The sequence below is a fragment of the Scophthalmus maximus genome, chromosome 5 (assembly GCF_022379125.1).
Source record: "Scophthalmus maximus strain ysfricsl-2021 chromosome 5, ASM2237912v1, whole genome shotgun sequence".
Classification (NCBI taxonomy): Eukaryota; Metazoa; Chordata; class Actinopteri; order Pleuronectiformes; family Scophthalmidae; genus Scophthalmus; species Scophthalmus maximus.
The window spans coordinates 15,820,036-15,840,333 of NC_061519.1; the positions used below are offsets into that span (position 1 = coordinate 15,820,036).

General features: G+C 41.6%; 1 protein-coding gene across 2 annotated transcripts; it reads right to left on the reverse strand.

Moving 5' to 3' along the window:
- Positions 1 to 990: 990 nt before the first annotated feature.
- klhl24a (kelch-like family member 24a) lies at positions 991 to 18,695 on the reverse strand. Of its 2 annotated transcripts, none has more exons than XM_035634680.2 (8): positions 18,428 to 18,695; positions 16,765 to 16,883; positions 15,829 to 16,673; positions 13,893 to 14,077; positions 10,932 to 11,050; positions 6,089 to 6,316; positions 5,201 to 5,389; positions 991 to 5,071 (listed from the first exon to the last, which is right to left on the reverse strand). In XM_035634680.2, exons 2-8 carry the CDS (start codon positions 16,837 to 16,839, stop codon positions 4,871 to 4,873), a joined length of 1,842 nt encoding a protein of 613 aa, XP_035490573.1. In that variant the 5' UTR covers positions 16,840 to 16,883; positions 18,428 to 18,695; the 3' UTR covers positions 991 to 4,870. The 2 variants fall into 2 exon arrangements, with proteins under 2 accessions (XP_035490573.1, XP_035490574.1); XM_035634681.2 differs by having other exon boundaries at positions 6,128 to 6,316; positions 18,428 to 18,694.
- Between the last annotated feature and the right edge of the window lie 1,603 nt (positions 18,696 to 20,298).

Sequence of the window (20,298 nt, forward strand, 5' to 3'; positions counted from 1 at the left end):
TGATTACATCTAGTCGAGATCGGTGTTGGAGGCCTGGCAGGGGGTAGATGAGTTAAACACCTCCTGTACCGCTCCCTCAACACAGAGAGGTTGAATGAGTCGGTGACTGCAGGTGCTCTTTAGTTTGTCCAGTGTGTTATGAAAGGGATGTGAGGTATTTGTCCAGCCACTTCCACCAACTAAATCCATAATTTGTATTAAGGCCAGAACACTTGAGCTTCATTCTGTACCACCATGTTATCGTTTTTACTAATTTATATCTAACCAGGATGTGTGTGGGTGTGAGGTGACAATATGCCGCCAGTGCCAAATGTCTTAAGTGCAAGATTAATGTATGATATCACATGATCGAAGAACATTGTTCTCTTGTCTGAGAGCTCTGAATTCTGTCTGCATTGTTTCGAGTTACTGCAGACACTTTGTGTCCTCAAGGATCTGTTAAAAGGATGTTTGTGGTTTTGATCAAAACCATAATGTGAAGTATGTAAATCAGCACACAAGACACAACAAAGAATGCTTGTTGCCCGTTGCTTGAAATAGCGCGACTTGGTGATCAACACAGTTAACACAACATGAGTTGATGCTTTAAGTATCACATCGTGATTGATTCATCCCTTGATAATATGACAGATTCAACAGCCACATGGAGCAGATTATATGAAGTTTGATAAGGCCTCATATTGTATTCCTCGTTTGTGGTTTTCAATAAAAATCACTTTGGTCTGTAGATTCTGGTGTGAAGACCAATGTGCTGATACTGTGTGTGTGTGTGTGTGTGTGTGTGTGTGTGTGTGTGTGTGTGTGTGTGTACAGAGCTTCTGTCATAATCACAATTTAATTTAATTTTAGATTAAGTGAGATACATTCCAATGTGTTATTAGAAACAATGTTTTTGCCTCTCCACTCTGCAAACCATATATCTATTCATTTTTTTGAAGGATTATTTCCTTCTTAATCCATCTTATCTACAGATGACAGAAAAAACAAATGTTGATAAAGAAAGAAAAAAACTTTATTGATGTTTCTCTTACACAAGACAACCATTACATTTCAACATTCTGCTGTATACAGTATAAACAACAATAAATCTAAGCTTTCCCAAAGTTAGACAAGGAGCATCTGAGGAAAAGGTGGTGTTAAAATATCACATCACACATACAATGATAAAAGTTTATATAAAAATTATCAGATTTAATTCCCCCAGTATTTTTATTTTTATTATTATTAAGGCACAACGGGCAGCATCCTGCAATGAACAGGTTAAAGCCAACCTATTGCAGGCAAGCACATTGACATTTTTCAACAAAGTCACCTTTAGGATTCAATCAAATCCACATTGGCTTTATATCTGTAATCAAATCCATCAATCAACTTTTAACCCTCCGCTCTTCAGAGTTTAATTTAAGGCATGCCGTTTTCATGTGGGACTCCAACACACAGACCCACAACAAGCAAAAAAAAAATCCACATTCAACATTAAAAGTAATAATAATCTTATCAAAAGCAAATTCATGAAAATCTCTTGACAGTGAAACATGAAAATATACAAATCAACATAACAGGACAGTGTTTGTGTCCCATTCTGCATCAAATACTCAGTGAAATCACAGATGCACGCATGCACACTCAAATTCTCTCTCTCTATTTCTCTAACTCCAACTCTTTTGCCTCACCACTTTTCTTGCGCCTCAGCCTCCTCTTGTTGGCCTCCCGAGTTACCCCAAGTATATTTCTGTGCAAAGGAGTGTGGGCCTGGGGGTGTTTTCTTTTTCCGCCCGTACTTCAGTTGAAAACCTGACAACAAACTCATCCTTCTCGGAAAAGGCCCGGGGGATGGTTTAGGCTGAAATCCCCCCCACCGGTTTAAGTCAGTGTCCACATCACCTAGTTGTCAGATTAGAATGTTAAATTCAAATTCTGGCATGATTGATCCCTTTGCAGCAATCTTTGTTGTTACCTCAGCCAAGAAGGTTGTCTGATTGGTGCAGTTTGTCTGTTAGCAGGATAACGCAAAACTTAATGGACAGATTTGCATGAACATTTTTTTTCATCAAAGATAGGTCTCATTTTGAGACATGTTTTCACAAATACATAACATTTTTAAAATATGTAGGTCAGATGGAGATGGGCATGAAAATTCTGGGTTAAACAACATATAGGTGGGGGATTGCTCAGCCCCGGACGAGGTCTGTTCTCTCAGTGTTCTTGTTTTTGTTATTTTGTTCTATATCAGAACAGTAACAGGTGGTGGCCAACAGGAGGAGCTGGCAGGCCCTGTCTCTTACATCGTCACTCGAAAGCAAAGAACATTTACTGATACAGTAAAAAAACAGAAAAGAAAAAAAAGGAAAAATCATTGTCATATAACTCTACATTTAACATGATTCTGTCAAAGTGCACAATTGGGGCTCTCAGTTACAGTTAAACAAAATATGTAACAAAGAAAGATACACATTTAAATACAGGTTAAAAAAAGAAACCAAAAAATAATAAAGTTATGTTCACAGCAATATCTCTAGCCTAACAACACCAAATGTAGTAAAAGGTGACTTTACTGACCATAAACCACTCCATCCTGAATCTCCCCCCCCCACACTTGTGAGGTATAGCACTGCTATACACGCCAACTCAGCTGACCAGTAAACACACATTAACACACACACACCTGGAGGTATCTATGGTAACCCCGAGTTATATCTTTACATGCAAGTATACAGGTGAGTGGAGCCCGCATCAGTGTGAAGGGATCTGTTGACAGAAGTGAGCAGTCTTGTAACGCTCACACTGGAACTCCTTGATGAACCTCCGCGGCCCCAACACTTCCAGACTGAGTCATAAAAGTCACACATACAAATATACGTACATACACACCAAACAATGCATGCCACTTATTCAAAACAGTCTTTGAGTTTGATCTGCAAAGGCTTCTCAAATCTTAAAAAACCACACACAAGCCCAGTACACCAATCAATTAACATGATATGAAATAGATACAATAAAGCTTCAGATAATACAACAAACATCCAATGTTTATTTTTTAAAGGTAAACCAGTATAACTTAAAAAAAGGAAAACAAAATATCAGTAATGAGCGTAATAAGAACAATCGTTAAAAAAATAAAGCTCAAAAAGCAGAAAATGTGAGTTGATGACACAGCTGGAGTAGTGAAAAGGGAAACGCGTCGGGAAGTGACACTCTGTGATAAGTGCAGGGATGTGATAGAGTAAAGGAAACAAGAGGGCAACGCTAACAGTGACCATGTTCCAATATCATGGTGCAGCCTCCGCTCGTCATCCCCTCGCTCAACCCTGGGTAAGATCAACTTTATTTAGGACTGCTGATACTGTGGTGAGCAGCTGGATGACTGTTTACCACATTTGAACAGGCCATTTTTAGTGTCATGGAAAAGAGCACAAAAAAATGAAGAACAATACTTTTTTCCCTATACTTTACCAGTGCTGTTTACTGTACTTAATGTACATATGTGCATTGAGTGCAGTGGGCACTAGGACAGATATTTGACCTGGCTGCTCATCTTTTAGTCAAAAACATGTCATTTTTTGCTTCTGCTGGCAGATCACTCTTGGCTTTGGTACTTTTTCAAACTGTTGCCTCGAGGCATCGTTTTGTTCATCAGCATGATCTGTGATCACATTAGCTCATCAGCGACTCACGATGAGGTGACCTTGCACAGTAATAAGAGCACATTGTTGGGAAGTTCCCTGTCAAACTGATTACCTGCTTATAACCAATATCACAGTTAAATCACTTACTCTATAACGTTACTAGTTTTACAACCTTCTGTTAGTGTTGAATGCACACAACACGCAGTTAGGTAAGCAAAACATTTACTGACCAAACTTCAGGTTTCACCATCCTCTACACTAGGCATCATTTATTTTCTTTGAAAATGTAAACAAATATTACAGGTTATGTGGGAAAACTTTCTGAACGAACATTTACTCACTTAACCTTTCAACGATATAAAAAGGCCCTTTTCAGGAAATCAAGACTCAAATGTAAACAAAAGACCTTTACACTGTACTTAGGCCACATGACGTGGTATGGATAAAAGCCAAGTACATGAACTTTAAGTTTTTAAGATCACATTACAATGTCTAACTAGTTATGTTTTCCTCAAAGAAAATGTATTTAATTATTATATTAATTATTATTTTTAATTTAAACTAAAGCCCAACTGATAGGGAGTTTTGGGGGCCGATGCCGGTACTGATATACATTTAAATGCATTTCAGCATTGTTTATTCTATGAAATAAAAGTTTTTATATTGGCTAATATACAGCAAAACATTAACACTGATACTGATATGCCTGTGAAAGGCTCATATTGGCCGCTATTATCAGACAACCCATATCTGATCTTTTTTTAAATGATAATTTATAGAGCATTAAATTTCCAATAAATTTTAGTTTTTTGTGATTTGATCTAGTAATCGTGTTTTCTTTGAATATCTGTAATCGAATTGATTGACCTAAATCATAATCAGTTTTCTATAATTCTGTTATATGTGCTCCATCACTCCCCAACCATGTGCAGTTACTACTGATGTGACACAAATCTGCCCAGTTCCAGACAGGTCATTAACATTATCAACCACTAAGCATTTTCACAGAAGGACTATAGCTATGGTGCACAACAATTAAAGATTTACAGCACCACGTTAACTAATGCTACATGAAGCTGTAAGAGAATAAATTAGATGAAAGGTGCTGTGAGATTAAATGTGCCCGTTGTAAAGAAGTGTTTGTGCTGTACATGGGATGAACGCAAAGAGCTTGAGTTTCAAAGACTTACAAGATGTATAGTTTGCTCGCTCTCTCTCTTGTGCGTCTGTGTGTTTGTTTATAGTCAGGACTTGTGATACTTGTCATTGTAGCGGTGGATGGTGACACAGCCATGGTAGGAGATTGGCCGTGGCATGGCTGCCACTCCTGTGATGATGCCTGTTGCTGGGTCGTAACACAAGATGGTGTCAGTAGCTTCACCACTTTCCCCTCTGCCACCGAGGATGAAGAGCTTGCCGTTGCACACTGACATGCCACAGCTCTCCTGCAGGGAGGTAGACGGAAATTAGAGGTTGAAGCCTGTCAGTAAAAAACCCAGGATTCTTGCAGCTGAAGCTGCAAACTTCAGGAACAAACTTTAGGAAGTTCATTGTATTTCCATTTATTCTATTACCTGTTTGTTAAAGGTGTGAACCACATGTATCCAGTTGTCCTCAATGGGGTCATAGCAGAATATGGACTTGGTGAGACCGCCGCACACATAGATCAGGTTGTTGAGGGACACTGCTGTGATGCAGCGCTTGGCAATGGGGATGTTGGCCCGTAGTAACCAGGAATTTGTCTCTGGATCATAGCACTGAACCTGTTACATACAGTTGCATATAGTTAGTTGTGATTGACAAATTCTCTATTTATCTAGTATATATATGTGGTGGGTAAATAGTTGTTGCTTTGACTAAATGGGTATCTATCAGTGAGGGACTGATGTGAAATGAAACCTGTAATAAGATGAAATTTAAAAACAGGCATCAAATATGACCAGGCAATGGCTGTAATAACATTAGCTATACTACCAATTAATAAAGTTTAACAGAAAAAGATGTCATTCCTGTTTTTGTACTGTTAGTCATATCTTGCCTAATGTCTCCTTTAACAAGCTAAAAATGTTTAGCAATCGATTCTTGGTAACCCAGGAAGCTTTATTTCATCATTGAAAAATGTGTAATAATAATAATAATAATACAATTCATGTATTTCAGTGATAGGCCAGAACTGCTCACTAAGCTTACTTTCTGAGTTGGATCAGACCTGCACATACTGTTTGAAGGAAAGAATAACACCAGAAGCATATTACACAATCAAGAAACAAAAAATAATCTTCTGTAATTACAGGAGCCTGTTTATTTAAAATATAGGTTTTTTTTACACCAACAAGTAGAGTGTTTGTTCAGACAACCCTCTAATTTGTCTACTTTGATGTTTTCTTCCCCACAGCCATTGTGTCTTATTTGTGTGTCTAAGGTATAATAACTGAACAAAGGTTATCCAACACAAAAAGCACCTGAGCTGCTGGTTTGGGGAGCACACATCTGTTTCCCACCTTGTCTGAACAAGTTTCGTCATCGGGCCCTCCTCCAATCACGAAGAGCTTGCCGGCACAGCTGGCCACGGCAGGAGAGCTGACTGCCTCTTTCATCGGTGCCACCTCAGTCCAGCGGTTAGAGAAGGAGTCATAACACTCCACACTGCTCAGGCGGCTGTGGCCATCATAGCCTCCAACAGCATAGACCTGAGGACAGACACACAAAACACATTTCAATTAGGTGAAGGGTTGTGAAAATCTGATGTGTGCTTCAAGCTATTACAAATTGAGAATTAGGGACATTTTGAGTTGTGTTTACTTATGGTGTAAACATTTTACATACCCTATGAGCACATGGAAACATGTTTGTATTCAAGCTTACCAGTTCACGAATATAATAGTTAGCTACGTCAGCACTTAGAAAACCAGTCTATCAGGTGCAGTACAAAGATGACATACTGCTTCTGAGCAACCAACATTATTCCTGTACCTGTTGCTCTTACATCTCTAAACACTGCTCCGCATCCCTGCACGGCACTGGTGCGGTTCCCTGAACATTACTACCAAATCCATTCAACAACAAGTGTTTTGTCTTGTTATACCTCTGAAGTTTTACAGTGACTTCTGTCAACTTCTTCAATGGCTTTCACAAACCATTTTGAGTCTTTCAGCAGCACACCACGTGTTTAATCTGCGTTGTTATGTGCTGTAATCCTAATCTGTTAATTGCCAATATAATGTACATCGTGAATATCATGTTTGCCAAGAATGGCAAAATGAGAAACGAATGGGAACATGAGACATGAAGAATCGAAGAAAAAATGAAAAGGGAAATAGAGTTTAAAAATAATTTCTACTTCCTCAATATCACATCATGTGTCAAGGATACGAGCAGCATTACTGGTTATAAGCATAACACTGCTCATCAACAGGTTGGCCTTATGCAACAGAACACCTTCAGGCTGTTCCTGCCTCTCCACAAAATCTGAAGCATAAACAAGCATAGGTGGGGGGTGGAGGGGGAAAGACAGGGTGAACAAAGACAGAGACAGTTGGACGGAAAAGGAAGGAACATAAAGACAGAAGTGCGACAGATGGATATTTGCACTCCACACCTGGGGTTAATGATAGAACTACCGCCTTTTTTAACTGAAAAACTGGCACAGGGAAAAACAGCTTCATGTACTTGATGACTCTTTTTCTAACCTCTCTGGTTGTGGTTTGCCAATATGAACATTTTCATTTTACAGAAGAATAAACCATTGGTATTGGAATTTGTTTTACTCCCTAAAATGTGTATCGACCTCCATCCCCAAAAATCCGTATCAGTCGGCTCTAGTTTTGAGCGTTCCACAGTAAAATGAGGCTAAAGGGAGTGTGTCTTTTGTACTCTGCATTCTTCTTAATATTTTGGGTGAACCGACCCTTTAATGCTCCACTGAGGATAACCAGACACTGGCTTGTTTGAATTGAATCCACTAGTGGTGGGGAGTGGAGGTTGATGGGCACTGGATCACTGTTTCCTTCACCGCTCTGCACTCACTCGATAAAACCCTCCTCGTGGCTCCGATACACCATGAAAGCGTTAATTATTTCTATATAGGCACATTTCCCATTGGCTCGATGATGGCAGCACTTGCTCTGTATCAAATTGCGCCACGTGGTTATCACACGTAAACACTAAGCCTAACGCGATTCACGACTCTCTGCGGACCGCCACTCCACAAGCTTCTATTATGAACACTTTTATGCACTGACAGCAGCTGAACGTAAACCGTCTCCTCAACATCCTGACAACAGAGAAGTGAGAAGTAGTGACCGCTAGACAAACACGGATCGAGGGACTTCAGAGGGGAAACGACATAGGAGAATGGCGCAAGAGAGAGACAGAGAGAACGATTATGATAGATGAGAACAGCCGTCACCAAGTGCAGGCATAACAGGGAGAGGAAAACAAATGGTGACCTATTTTTGCCTGTACTCTATGGAAACAGGACCAGTCCAACAGGACATCACAGAACGTAGGACGCTGAGAGGTGTGTTCTCGGACTTAAAGACTTTTATACTTAAATCCACTTTAGAAGTTTAGACTTAAGGTTATGACTAGGAATAAATCAATCAATGTAGACAATCAAAGGTCAGCACAAGTACACTATAGGAAGCGTGCATGCATACACGGCCATTATACAGGGTTGTTCACAACACTTGCTGCTGGAGAAACGATTTTGCACTTCACAATGGGGAAATTACAGGCTGAAAGAGGAAATGGTTGATTACAAATTCAGTAGGAGGAGGAAGTATTTATTGAGGTGAAAAAAAAACATGACACCATAAAGAGATACTGTAGGTGTGATATAATAGGACAGATATAATCTGGAATGAAACCATATCAAGGGGAATTGACTTGAAGGGAGAAAACAAGAGCAAATGAAATTCCACCGACGACAGAGCTCTGGAGGAAAATGATAAAGCAAAGAAGAAAATGTGAGAAGGGGAGGACGAAAGAGAGAAGACAAAACCACATGTGGTTGGATACAAGAGCATCTCGTGGGATTTGACAGCTCCAAGGAATTTGGTTTTCCAGGAATGGTGTGCGCACACATACTGTATGAGGACCGTTTACTGCATATATCCCAGCTTGCATCTTGCATCTTTTCTGTGCTGCCTGTGTTGACAATTTAGCTCCTAAGTTGCAGGCCTTGGACTTGAGTATAGAAACACAATACATGTTAATGGAACGACTGATCCAAAACTTCTGCTGTGCCCTCTCATTTCATCATCACATCACTTTTGGATGAGAGTTAAGCCAGCTGCAGTTAATGCAGCTCAAACTTGGCTGCCTCCACAGTGACGTTAAATGGCAGCCACATCAGTCCAACTTGTTTTCACTATATCTTGATACATGACTCACTTTGGAGCTAATTTCTGACTCTTATAGCCCCAATGTGACTGCCCAGCTGATTCCCTCACTGTTGTGGAAAACCAGTGCAGAGTTCGGTTGCTCGCGTGTTTTGTTGTTACTGTGGCAAGGCAACAAAGCATTATGGGTGTAGTTTGGAAGTCATGGAAGATCCAGTGCAGATTGGCCTCAAGCAGATATCCCAAAATAAAAATTTTAGTCATGCCATTTCTGAACAAGAATACAAAGCACTATTGAAGCCAATATCTTACAGAGAACATTACTTTTGCCCATGTTCTCTGTGTCTGCACAAGTGTGGACACTCGCACACATGATGGCTAAAGCACACACACACACACACTGCTGTGAGTGGTGTGTGTCGTCTCTTATGATGCTGTGCCGGCTTTAACCAAGACAATCAATGGCTGCTCCTTGTTTGCGCAACACTAATAACATTTAATTACAGTCCGGGAACTTTTTGTGAGGTAAACATGCTCTCATTGTATCACCAGTGGTCTACATTTGTTTTGCATTATGATGGTCTTCATGACTACATATGCAACAAATGTAAATTCTATGCAGTGAAGACAAACATTTACAGGAACATAGTCATTCAATATAGTGATTTCATCTAATGATAAGTTTTCTTTGATGTAAACAGAATGTAGCATTCCATCGGAACATGGAAAACCTTAAAATGTCTACATTTACAGAGCAACCGTGCTTAATAAGGACTGTGTGTGTGCAAACCCGGCGTGTGTTTACAGGCTTATCAGGAGTTTTCATAACTGTGTATGGTCACGCCAGGCTTAAGTGATTGAGCAGAGACACATGAAGCCTGATACAGGGAAGTGGACTGATCTGGATCTTAACTTGGAAGTGTGAGGGTGCTGGCACACATCCACTAAACTCCGACTGCCATCAAACAAGAATGTCCACCTGGCACTGTACTGCAAACTGTAAATAGAAACATTTCTGCCGTGATCGAGGATTAAAGATCAGCTCTCGTGTAGACGTTAACTTCACATAGATTTCACAAGCAAACTGGTGTCAGATCTCTGTGTACATCATATATTCAGGGGGACTGAGTAATACAGTATATAATTGAAATGGTTATGAAAATATTTTATTTCTAGAAAAGATACTGTATATAAAAGAAAGAAATTTAGTAGGAAGAGCTAAAAGAGGTGGTTGATTTGAAAAGTGATGGTTGACTTCCCCCGTTATTTGCCCCACGTGGGGGTGAAATGAGTTGAGCTGTGTCTGCAGCTGAGGCCTTTGCACATTTGACGGTTTAAAATAAAGGTAAGCGTTCTTCTCTCTGTTGATTCTGCTCTGTGTATCCAGGGTGTGTGAGGTGAACTGGCACCCGTGGTTGATTAAAAAACCCTGAGGCCACAAACAGATCCACACAAAAAAACAACTTACAGTAAAAGATCAATGTTAAGCAGAAGGCAGGCTATCGTCAAATGTGACTGGAATTCTGCCACAGCTTAGTAACTAGACGAAGACTAGATAATTTAACTCAATTGTCAACAAGTGCCTAAAGCCTATGGTATGTTCAAAATAAATTCCTTAAAGCCTGCAGGTAAGAGGTTGTGTGTACAGTAACAGTGGGCTGAGAGATATGATTGTGAAGGAAATTGCCATGAAACATTCCGTATCTTTCAAGAAGGTGATTCCACAGAATTTCCTCGGTGAAAATGTGTCAATGTCCACCCCTTTGTACTATACCTTGGGTAATTTAATACCAGGAAATAAAGAGAATGTCAAGTACTCTATGTTTCACCCGTTTCAAATTTCTGAATCCATTCAGCATATTTTCCTGTGAAACCAAACCACTGCCTAATTTTCATATTCAGAGAATGAAACAAGAGCAACAGAGTCATGCATGTGCGGTAGGTTACATGGCTAACACCTTACCTTGCCCAGTAGGACACCCATCTTGTGTCTCCAGCGGCCTTTGTTCAGAGAAGCCACTCTGATCCACAGGTTGAGCTGCGAGTTGTACATCCACACATCCCTGCTGTTGATACGACCACCTAAAAAAACCAAACATGTCAGCCAAAAATTTAAATTAGTAAACAAATCAGACTCACACACACACTCTCTCACACACACACGCACACACACACACACACACACACACACACAGAGCTACAGCACGACAGACTGACTGAGTGCCTCATCTGTTGTCTCTGGACAAACAATCTGCACATTGAAGTTGTAGAGACAAACAACAGACCAAGAAACATTTTTTTCAAGCCCTGACACGTGCCCCCCTGCCCTCTCTCTCAGTAAACCCCCCACCACTCAATCACCACCACCAAACACACACCTGTCGGCTGACTCCATACAGAAAACCTAAACTGATCCTTTAGGAATACAACAAGGTGAAATGCTATCAGTAGAACAATGTTCTTAAGAAAAACATTATCGCTGCAGGGCTCTTAAAACCGATAGCAGCTATCTGCTGGCTTTTGTCCAACAGTACACTCTGAAGAAATATATTGTGGCGCAGGAGTGTAGCTTGGATAGATACCAACAAGACTTGTGCATATGAACAGAAAGGTCAAAGACAATCTGTGTTATTTCACACCTGGACTTAAATTGATCACATGATGGTGAAAGGTCTTGATAAAATACAGATACCTAAAGATGTCCTCGAACTTAAATTAAAAAAATCGAAATACAGTACGTGACATTTTGTTTTGATAGTATCTGTACAAAACAAGTGTGGGTGGTTCTGTGGTGCAATGACGGGCATGAAGAAAACCTGCCAGTGTAAACAAAGGTGTCTAGACCTCCTCTGCATTCACATAAAACCAAAGCGGGAGTTTTCCATACTGTAAAATAGTTTACCTTAAGACTAGGTACGTGAGGATTGATTTATATTTGTGTTTAATCTTTACAACAAATATTGCACACACTACTATCTGTTTTTCTGAGAGGAGGGGGTGGGGGGTAAAAAAAGGTCATAAATGTTCAACCATTTTAATTATATGGTAGAACCCAGACAAAAGGAGACAGGAGAAGGAAGTTTTCTTCGCAGCACGTGTGCGCTCAGTAATCTGCTGGATATTGAAAGAGCCAGACAGTCTGCTGCCCTTGAGGCTTCTGTTTGTGAAGAACTGCATGACGGAAACCGGTTGATGGTTGACCTCTTGAAAGAGAACCTTGCAGACTTTAACGGCATGTCGAAGGAAGCTGGAGTTTTTTTTCCTCATGAACTTCAACTCCAGTTTGTCCGACCTGCTCAGGTGGGGAGGGTCGCTGCTGCTAATCACTGTCTTTGACGAACAATTTGCGTGGACTTTGGGATGTCCCAGAATGATTTGTGTGACAGCTTTCTGAGCGTTAGACGTTTCATTGCTCAGGTCAGTATATTAAGTATATCAGTATATTAATTTCCTGTCGTTCAAGGAGGAAACTAGAACACTTGTGAGCAAGAGTATCTGTGACTATGACAGTCAAACCTCTAATATGTGTCGCAGGCATGTGTGTTTTACTCCACACTAGCTGATTTCACATTGCAAATAGTATTTCCGACAGTGGAGTCACGTGGCAAAGAGACATCTATTTCATGTTGCTACATTAAACCAAACATACATGTATTTCACATATTTGTGAGATCAGATCATAACTGAAATCCCACTGACTGTAATCTGAAGTGCTCCTGTGTTAATCCAGTAAACAATCATCAGCTGCAATGCGACTGATGGAAGTTAGTCCATGGCCAGAGTCGCTGTCAAAGGAGAGAAAGACCTAAGGCATTTTATATACCCAACTGAGTCACATCCTATTTAAGACCATAGCTACAGTGACTGCAGCTGTGCTTGAGGCCGGAGGATCTCCAAGGTATTTGCCCCAGTTCTCACTGTGAGGAGAAGGCCGGCCAGCCAGACAGACAGCCAGACAGAATGGAGGCATGTGTTGGAATGTCATGAAGAGGATGCACTTTTAAAAAAAAGTTCAATATAATACTGTTTAAAGTAGTAGTGAGTATGTATGTATGTGTGTGAGACGTGGAGGGAGGGGTATGTTGACTTTTCCAGGCAGCGCCTGAGGGTAAATTGATAGCTAAGACGTAAGGAAAAACATTATTTTTTCTCTGCATCTCCCTCCCTTCCTCATTTTTTTCCCTCTTCTCTATTCATTTCAACTGCCGTTTTTGTCAGGTTGTGTCTTGCAAAACATCTAAAGCATGTCTGAGTATCAGCAGGAATATTTATACTTGTGTCAATGTATTTTCTTGGAATCCCTGCGTCTTGTACACAGCACATATTCAAATCAATATTTTACTTGGCAATTACCTTTACTCTGACCATATTTGTTAAACTGAATGATGTGATAATAATGTCCTGTTGAATTTAGGTCTTTTTTTCACCAAGGGAGGTTTAAGCCACACTTGGCCCATGTTCCAAAAAAGCAGCCGCTCTGCCAAGAGGCCATGAAACTATTACATCTCAGCTTTAGGTTTATTTTAAACTTATTTCACTACAGCCTGTTGACGGGGTCTCAGATTGGAAGGGGGTGGTTATTTCTTTGCATGAAGGGAATCCTAGAAAGCTGCACAAAAGATGTAAAAGGCTGTCGCGTCTGATGATTGGCAAGGACTGAGCAAGGCAGTGAAGGTCGCCCTCGTTTAGCACGGAGCCTGGAGAGTGCATCCAGATGTTGCTCTCATATTTTCCTTCATGTCAAACTAACACAGGGCAAAGAGCCACCATGGCCTTTCCTGCCACTCCACCGAGACATGGGATTGGAAGTTGAGTACAGACACACACTGTCCATGTTCATTCAGCGAATTTTTGTTTTCGGGTATAACACGATCTTTCCTACCCTGCTTTAAAATTGTCTGTTACAAATGTTGCGTGGTCTTACCTGACACCAGAATGTCATTGCGGAGGGCACAGACAGCATACTCTGACTTGGTAAACTCAGGCAGTTTGGCCAGTGACTTCCACTCTCCAGTGACTGGATCATAGCATTCAGTGTAAGGCAGGTTGAAGCCCCCCACCCTCTCACAGCCACCCACGACCACAATCACCTCAGAGTAGCCAGTCGACCTGTACACAAGGATTGGGGGGGTCAGAGGGGGACAAAAAACAAAAGAGATGTAGCCATTATAAAAACACAAACACAAGAAGAATCTGTTTGAATTAAAAGACTCCTAACAGGGCTGTACAGGGACTACAAATTAGCTAGTTGCTAAGCATCTATTTTCTATTTTTTTGAGCAGAATTGGCAGACTGATAAATAGGTCAGGCTCAGAACCCAAACATATCAGACCATGGCAGGAAAGGAGCAGTGATTTCCACAAGAAAAGCCTTTTTCTTCAATGCATAGTTCAGTTCACAATGAAGGTATCAACCCAGGAGGAGACAACAAAAAAAAACAGACTTGGGAGCGGAGTTATCACAAAATTTTCCCATTTGGCTGTTAAACACATGCCGAGAGTATGACCACATTTCCTACAGGCAGATAATTAACTGCAGCTTCTTTTCTTATTGTACAATTCTAAAACACTCACACCAGATACTGGTGTGTGTGTGTGTGTGTGTGTGGTGTGTGTGTGTGTATGTGTGTGTGTGTGTGTATGTGTGTGTGTGTGTGTGTGTGTGTGGGGGGGGGGGGGGGTTGATTAATTAGTTTCTAGAGGATTCCCAAGAGAGGAGAAGCACAGGTGTAGACACAGAAAGGGGAGGATCAGGCATCTGTTTTGAGCAGGAGAGGTTTTTGGCCCTCGGGGCAAAAAAAGCTGACCGTGCAGGAACTGATCTGAACAGATCTGCCTTCATACTCACACAATGAACCTGAAATACACGTCACACATCCTCTTGATATATGACAAATGGCGCCATTCCCACTTTTATTAACCCTCACCGGCAGGTCTGACACACAAAGGCAACTGTGCTGCCGTTTGTTGTACAGCAGGCTGCCAGATGGTGTGTTTTTGGATCTTGTTCATAACGTTTCAGTCAGCGGCAACCTTTGTCCATAAGAAAGATCACATTGTAACGTCCAACTGGACTCTCTTCAAACAAACAAAAAACATAGAATAAAAGACCACACTCAGAACTGTATATAGAATAAAAGACCACACTCAGAACTGTATATATATATATATATATATATATATATATGTGGGCTCCAAAAGTCTGAGCCCGCTGAATATAGTGTAGTGGAGATGATAGATTTTGCTTTGCGTTTTATTGTTTCTGTTCACCTGAACCAGGGACTACAAATTAGCTAGTAGCTTAGTCAGGTACAAAGCATCTTTTCTTTTTTTTGAGCTGAATTGGCTGACTGATAAATGGGTCAGGCTCAGAACCCAGACATATCAGCAAGTTGAGTTCCATGATAACAACACTCAACATTTCCTGATCGCATGTTGCATCACATCATTTCTTTATTTAATTTTTTTTCGCAAACCGGTCTGTGTAAGGACATGTCTTGCCTCCCTCATTATCATTTCCATTTCAAAATAACAGTCAATGGCACACTTGTCAGTTCAGCACAATAACACTCCCTGTCTCTGTCTCTCTCACACGCACGCACATCACAGGAACTAATACAACAACAACACTGCCAGGAGGAGCACAGAGTTCATGCGCAATCAATGCCTGTGACTTCAGCACAGCACAATGCTGTATGCATTTAATTGACAATAACAAGTCATAATACCTCCACAGGCCCAACATGTTTGTGAGAGGATCAACTAACTGAGGAACTGTCAGATTCTTTTAGTAGATAACATCTAAGCTAGAGGAACTTCCTTTTGCCTTCCTCATAACTAGTAAGTCAACATTTCATATACCTGCGTGGACGAGTTCTGGGTGACATCATTTCATTTCCGAGCACGTGGTAGCGCCTGGCCTCGTGGAGAAGTTGGTAGCACTCTGGAGCATTCTGGATGAGCTGGTCTCCCTCCACTGTCTGGACAAAATAGTTGGGGTGCAGAAGGGGCAGGCGCACATGGTGCAGCAGGGCCTTCAGCATGGGCCTCCTGTGCTCCATACTGTGGTACACCCATCGCATCACTGCCTCAAACACAACCTCCTCCTTGCCGATGGACATCTCATCACTGCCAATGTACTCTTCGAGCTCTTCTCTACGTAGGTCGAGGAACTCCTCATGCTGAGCCACCTCTGAGAAGTTGGCAAGGGCGTAACTGCGGCAGCGGCTGGCTAACTGCTTCAGCGAATGAGCGTCTGCGAATCGCTGGATGCCCAGGCAGTTGCACGGGTCCAGCTGATCCTCCAGGAACTTTGCACAGGCGTCGCGCAGTGTGGTGATCTGAAAGAGGTTGGCGGTCTCAAAGAGGAACTGGACATTCTCAGTGGTGATCTTGGCGCGGCCGGTATAAACATAGGTGAGGAAGGACTCCATCGCCTCTGCCAGGATCCCGTTGATCTCCACCAGCATCTCACGGCTCTCACGGTGATCGTTGCAGAACATGGCTCTGAAATAAGAAGAGCATGCAGAGAGCACAGCGCGGTGGCAGGGGAACTCGCGGCCCTGCACGCTGATGACCACATCAGTGAACAGGCGGCTGTCACGAAACTCATTGAACACCTGCAGGATGCCCTCTGAGTGGGATGCGCCAGAGCAGAAGTCCAAGACATCCTGGCTGGCAAAAGTTTTGGAATCAACCTCAAACACCTTAGGAAACAACAAAGATTTGTAAAAGTTTGTGAAGTCGAAACAAAAGCTACAGGACAAAAAAACGTAGAGAAGTCGTGTTTGACAGCACCTTGCGTTTGACAGCTGGTGAGTCTCTGATCGCAGATTCCTCCCTGATCATCCTTCTGCCCAGAATCAACACCATGGCTGCCACCTTTAATGTAGACCCGCTCTCAACTACAAGATGACCTGAGGACAGAGAGCATGTGCTTCTAAATAATATTAAACACACTATTATCATGCTATTATGGCAGATGTGGTAGGAGGGGATATCCTGGAAAAGGTCACACAATCATAACTACAAACCTTATTGGATCACTGTAATACAAATTGAGAACATTCACTGCATGAAAACAAAGCTCTCACGGAGCAAAGCCACAAAGCGCAGAAGTTGAAGAAAACAACAGTCCCACAAACAATGTTCTACTGCCTGTGGGGTATTACAAAAAGGTCTGAGAAAATTGTTTCAAGGAATGAAATCTGAGCTGGGCACAAATCTGTGAGACACATCCTGTAGCTCATCACTGCTGTGAAACAGTTGTGCCTTGGATAACAATGGGAGGGAAGAGGGCGAAGAGACGCAGGCGGGAGAGAGGCTGAGCAACGGTTGGAAGGCCGGCCTACATGTCTGTCACATGTCTTGTTCAAAACAGGTGTGTTTTGAACAAGCGTGGGGGCAGGGATGCTATCAGACGTAATCGGTGCTTGAAAAACAAGAGCCAGGTCAGAGCCACTGACATTCGCCAGTTTGAGATCGATCTTACAGCAATCGACCAACAATGGATGAAATGTGTTTTGTTCACATCCACAGTCTGTGTCAAAACATTGTGTGTGGGTCAGGACATACCCTTCTCAAGTTCTTGAAAACCTTTGATCAAATCATTCAAGTCTCTAATCTTTACCCACGGCGCCACCTGCGGTACAGTTGGCGGCAGGTGTGGCCTTTGCTCCTGTAAGGTCATTTATCTCTGGTTATTTTTAACTCTGGCTCAGCCTCAGCAGACCTCTGACTATTCACGTGCGTTAGTCGCCAGCAGCAGCAGCAGCACCTCGAAGTCATGTTGAACAGAGGACAGGTTTAGCCAGTGGTGTCTGACGCATCGGAGATTTACTTTGTGACTAATGTCCACTCAGGAGGAATGATACACAAGAATATGGAAATAAAACAGATAACGTAAAAATGACGTAAAGTCTATTTGACTGTGTCTTTTGATTTGCTGTAAACCAGGTGCAAAATAGAGACAAAGTAAAACACAATAGTATATAATAAAAATAATGATAATGTTGTTACTATTATTTTTAATAATAATATTAATAATAATAATGTCATTGATATGTTAAAGACATTCTTGTGTTTAAATGTGTCATTTCATCACATTATTTTAGTATCAAAAATGGTTATTTAGTATAATAGAAGTATGGCCAGGAAACTGCATAGGCAGAAAACACCATGAGTTATGTGTAACTGCAATTTAAAAAATAAATAAATAAATGAACAACAAAGAAAAGGCAGAGTTAGAAAAACACTTAAGAGCTTCGGTTTATCAGACAAAGGGGACTTGCCTCTCACCGACCGTTAACCCTTGACAGGCACACTAAAACAACAGCAGCTGAGCCTGGGCAGTTCAAGCCTTTATACTGTGACAAATTCAAACGTATAGCAAGAAATAGCTGTAAATGCATAAACCCATAGACGTGAACCAAGTCCTTTTCATATGGATAAAAGTTGTTACCTTGTGCAGAAGTTGCCAAGTGAAGCGTCCTCTTCAGTTAATAAGTGGGAGAAAAACAACAACACCTACAAAAAAAAATACAAAAAAAAAGTTTGGAGAAAAAATAAACCTGTCTCGTGAAAACTTTTTTACCAGTATCTTTGACAAAATACTCGGGGAAGAGTTACGAGAAAGACCGTGGGCTCTCAAAGAGCCGGGACATTTTGACTCAACAACAAAAGACCTCTATCCTGCTAACTGTAAACACTGGACCAATATATACTTGTCAGGCGGAGGGAAGAAAAAAACAACAGCCTCCAGCTGAGCTGGCGCCGCTGATGCATCATGGGTAATGTAGTTCCGCCGGGAGCGCGGTCTCCTTCTTTTCGCTCGTCGGGAGACTGCACTTCCCAGGCGCCCGCGGTTCTCCACGTGGCCGCCCTTTGTTTGCAAACAAACCCAACCTTCAGAGGAGGAAGTGTTCATAACAAGAGCTGACAGCGGCGGCTGGGCGACACTCGGAACACCAAACCACTCGTATAACGTGTCGTGGGGGCAGTTAGCGAAACAGCGGTAACCGTTAACGACAGGAAACACGTCACCAAATCCAGTTATATAATGTGTGTTTATACGCATAAGTTTAAAGTTCTTGCTTTGAAACACGAGGCTTAACTTTCAAGACAGATTGTCGATCCTCGCAAATCATGAACAAACACATCGCAGGTGAAGGTGCATGAGTTTGACAGCAGTGTGAGCTGGTGGACGTGAAAACAGGGAGAAACACAGTGAACCACGCTTCTTCTTTTTTTTCAGGTGAGGAGGTAGGAGGAGTGTAGCTTGAGGGAAAAAAAAACATGTCACAACTTCCTTACCCTGTTGCAAAATATTTCTCAGAACTCGCCAGTGAGATCCCTGGAATGGTCCACAATGCTTTACAATGACCCAGTTAACAGTGTTTTCAAACACGTGCTCCAGGTCCAGGGGAGAATTTTACCCTTTACACACACTTCACACGTGGACAGTGACAGCCTGCATGCTAGAACGTGTACACATGCATACAATCGTGATGAACAAAAGGGAAGGTGATCAGAAACCCACAGTAGTGTCCTTGTATTGTCCTTGATGTCACAGGGAGATTGCTACTCTAAACCCCATTTTAGGCCATAGATGCAGAGCAGGACCACTCACAGGTCTCAATCAGGTACAGTGACCTTTGACACCGTCACCGCCAACAGTAATCCACGTTATCTGGAACACCAAATCCACGGTTTGAGACATCGGACAATGCGTCATTATAATAATAATAATAATTATTATTATTATTATTATTAGTGTCATAGAAACTGATACAAAATGGGTAACAGTAGTATTTGTTTGTACCTGTCTGATCCACCTGCAGATTTAGGGTTAGGGTTAGGGATGGAAATATGTGCAGGCAGCGCTGTTTGCTGCAGGAAAGAGCAGTGACGCAGCCCAGTGGACAGATGAAGAAAGAATGTCTTCCTCTTGGGCAGTTGTACCAGTTACAGATGACACACGACGGAGACAGACATAAGTCCCTCCAGCCATAATGACTCATGACTCCGCCACCATACCTTCCTAACTGAGGGAATACGCTCTTTCCTCTGTTTTAACTGCCAAGTCAATTAGCCATTCTTTAACAACGGACTTCCATCTTTAGACAAACAAGGCTTTAAAAGCAAATGGCATTAAGTGCTTTGTAGTCGTAAAGCTGAGGCAGAGTGACAGGATCTATGTGGCTTTTACATAACATAATGATGATAGAATACATATTTGGCTTAGGTAATTTTTTTTGTTTTTAAGATTCAATGTATTAAAACATATAAGAGCCCATGTTGATATACGGATTTACACTTCAGTGAAGCCATTGT